This window comes from Aplysia californica, unplaced genomic scaffold (genome assembly GCF_000002075.1).
Source record: "Aplysia californica isolate F4 #8 unplaced genomic scaffold, AplCal3.0 scaffold00282, whole genome shotgun sequence".
NCBI classification, from domain to species: Eukaryota; Metazoa; Mollusca; class Gastropoda; order Aplysiida; family Aplysiidae; genus Aplysia; species Aplysia californica.
The window spans coordinates 215,631-218,357 of record NW_004797552.1 but is presented as its reverse complement, the minus strand read 5'-3'; the positions used below and the strand labels follow the sequence as shown (position 1 = coordinate 218,357).

The 2,727-nt window shown below is 47.4% G+C and overlaps 1 protein-coding gene across 1 annotated transcript in view; it reads right to left on the bottom strand.

The window, feature by feature from the left end:
- Positions 1 to 537: 537 nt before the first annotated feature.
- Positions 538 to 2,727, bottom strand: part of LOC101862191 (pecanex-like protein 4) — a gene marked incomplete in the record, with an annotated part of 18,649 nt that continues 16,459 nt past the window's right edge. Inside the window, 3 exon segments of the mRNA XM_013084266.2 lie at positions 538 to 975; positions 2,115 to 2,301; positions 2,613 to 2,727. Coding sequence (XP_012939720.1) covers positions 724 to 975; positions 2,115 to 2,301; positions 2,613 to 2,727 — 554 coding nt within the window.

Here is a 2,727-nt window from a genome sequence, read left to right as displayed (position 1 = left end):
GCTAAGCTGGACATTGAAGGTGTGACCGAGCACACAGCACACCTGTGTATAGAGGAGCTAAGCTGGACATTGAAGGTGTGACCGAGCACACAGCACACCTGTGTATAGAGGAGCTAAGCTGGACATTGAAGGTGTGACCGAGCACACAGCACACCTGTGAGACCGGTGTCTGTGGCGCAGTGGTTAGATGCTTCGCTGTCACACACAGGTGACCCAAGTTTGATTCCTGAGAGGGGAGAAAATTTTTAGCGAGTATCTTGGCCGTCTGTCTCCTGGGATGTGGTATCCCCCTCTGCCTGGGTTGGCCCTGACAGGCAGGGTCAGAAGCCCGCCTCCTAAATGATCTAAATTGTGTCGATGGGGGCGTTATTTCAAAAACCTACACAAAAAAACAAAACAACAGATCTGTGTGCAAGGAGAAGTTAGGTAAAATAATATATTAAACGTGTGACCGAGCCAAACTTATATCGCGACCTCTGTGCTTTCTTGTCCTATCTCCATTTTTGAAAAGTGAAAACAGTTCATAACAAAGAGAGAGCTTCACAGAAAGATGTCACATTTTCACTGTTTAAAAAAAAAAGATGGAGATACAACAAGAAAGCACTGAGGTTGCAAAGTGTGTATGACGTGGCTAAGTTACGTCAAATATAGAACGTGCGACCGAGCGTACACATGTACACGTGTGTGTATGACGTGGCTGAATCGCTCGCGGTGACGACGCGATCACAAGAGAGGCACAGAGATGGGCGGGGAGGAGTAGATGGGGTACCCGAGGGGCGGGTCGGCAGCCTGCACGGTGAGGTTCCTCAACATGGCGGGCTGGGCCTGGATGGAGTAGCGCTCCTCGTCGTCGTTGGTCATGTACAGCAGCTCCAGGCTGAGGTTGGCCCACTGGCCCCGCACGGCCTCGGCGTTGACGCGGCCCATGTGAACCATCAGGTCCTGCAGGGACAGCGAGCGGCTCGAGTACGTGCCCTGAGGGAGAGGATGGGGGGGGGAGAAACAAGGATAAAGTTAATGAATCAAACTAACGAATTAGTGAATAAAAATAAACTCCACTTCATCTACCTTCATGGAAAATTTGTTTGACAATTTGTGAGGCAGCGTGGTGAAACCAGGCGCTCGTCAAAATATTGAAATTGAAGAAACTGGTTTGTGAATTTTTATTTTTTGGCATTACCTCTTTGAAGTCCACATGAAAACACATTTCCATGTGAATTTTATTGAGAAACATTGATTAAAGGCACAAAATATGTCATTTTTCAGTATTTAAAAATTCTTTAGCTATCGGAGTTATCAAACTTTGAACTTTGCAGGCCGTTTTCTCGCTAATTTCACCACTGAAACCAGGCGACCTCACTTCCTTCAATCGCAAATATCTTGAATTCTATTCAAGATAAATGGATATTTATTTCTTTGGAAGCAAGGCGACTAAATCAGCTTTCAGAGGATATGATTAACTCCACATGGCCAAAAATAGATGAGCAGCTAATTCCACCGCGTCGTGACACATATACAGATACACAAAAATGTTGTGCGCAAGGAAAAGCAAAAGACAAGAGATGTGGTCAGCCAGTAGCACCCTGCAACCACCCGACACACAAACAGGGGGGGGGGGGGGGACACACACCTTATACTTATTTCTCCCCTGGCACACACCCAACTGAGTCAATCCTGAGACTGTTGTCCTGTCATCTCAGGTGATCTCCCTTACTTTAAGCCTTGTCCTGCCATCTCAGGTGATCTCCCTTACTTTAAGCCAAGGACCACATTCTGCCTGGCACTATCTAAAGTCAAATGTAGTTTTCTAGAACAGCCAGCGATGTAAAGGGAGGATTAATCCACTGTTGGAATTGGACACGTATTGGAAAATTTTTAGTGAAACTGGAAAATATACAGTCTCTTAGCGCTCATATGACCTTATGCAGTTGCGAGCGCCGTAAAACCCTCTACTATAATCAAAAAATGTATAGTCTCTTATGGTACAAAGTAGGCAAAGTAATTATTAGCGGTAAATAAGAGAGAACAGAAGAGGACCACAGCACCTTTGGCCCGAGCCTAGCACTGACCCTGATTGTTCCTATTATCATCATTATTCTCGTTAGAGTACTTGCCTGTCCCAAGTTGTGGCCGAGAGAGAAGAGATTTTCCCGACACTGAGCCAGAGCGGTGGCCCAGCCCGCCTCGGTTTCTCGGCCGATGTACCAGTGGTTGTCGAAGCCACGCAGCGTCTCCTCCAGCTCCTCGTGGTCCGAGATCTCGCCCAGCAACATCTGGTCCAACATCAGCTTGAAGCCGTACCTGGAGGGGGGAGTGGCCGTGACCCTTGGGTAGTTTGGGTGGGGGGGGGGGGGGGGTAACGCGAGATGAGATAACCATAGGATGAGATGTGATGAGATAAGATAAGATTAAATAAGATGAGATTAAAAGAGATGAGCTAAGGTAAGACAAGATAAGAAAAGACAGATGAAACGAGATGAGATGATTGTATGTATAAATAATCATGGAATACAGGGAGAAAGGACGACATTCATCTCACAACCCACAGAAACATAGTTAGTCAAATTTCAAAATGGCAGCTGACTGACTGAGTGGGCAGCGTCGGCACGTACCTGAAGGCAGTGATGACCAGCGTATGGAGCTCCCGGTCCTCGGACAGCCAGTCCATCATGGCGTTCCAGGGAACCTCGCCGCAGTAACACTTGTGCAGGTAGCTGGGGCCGCTGG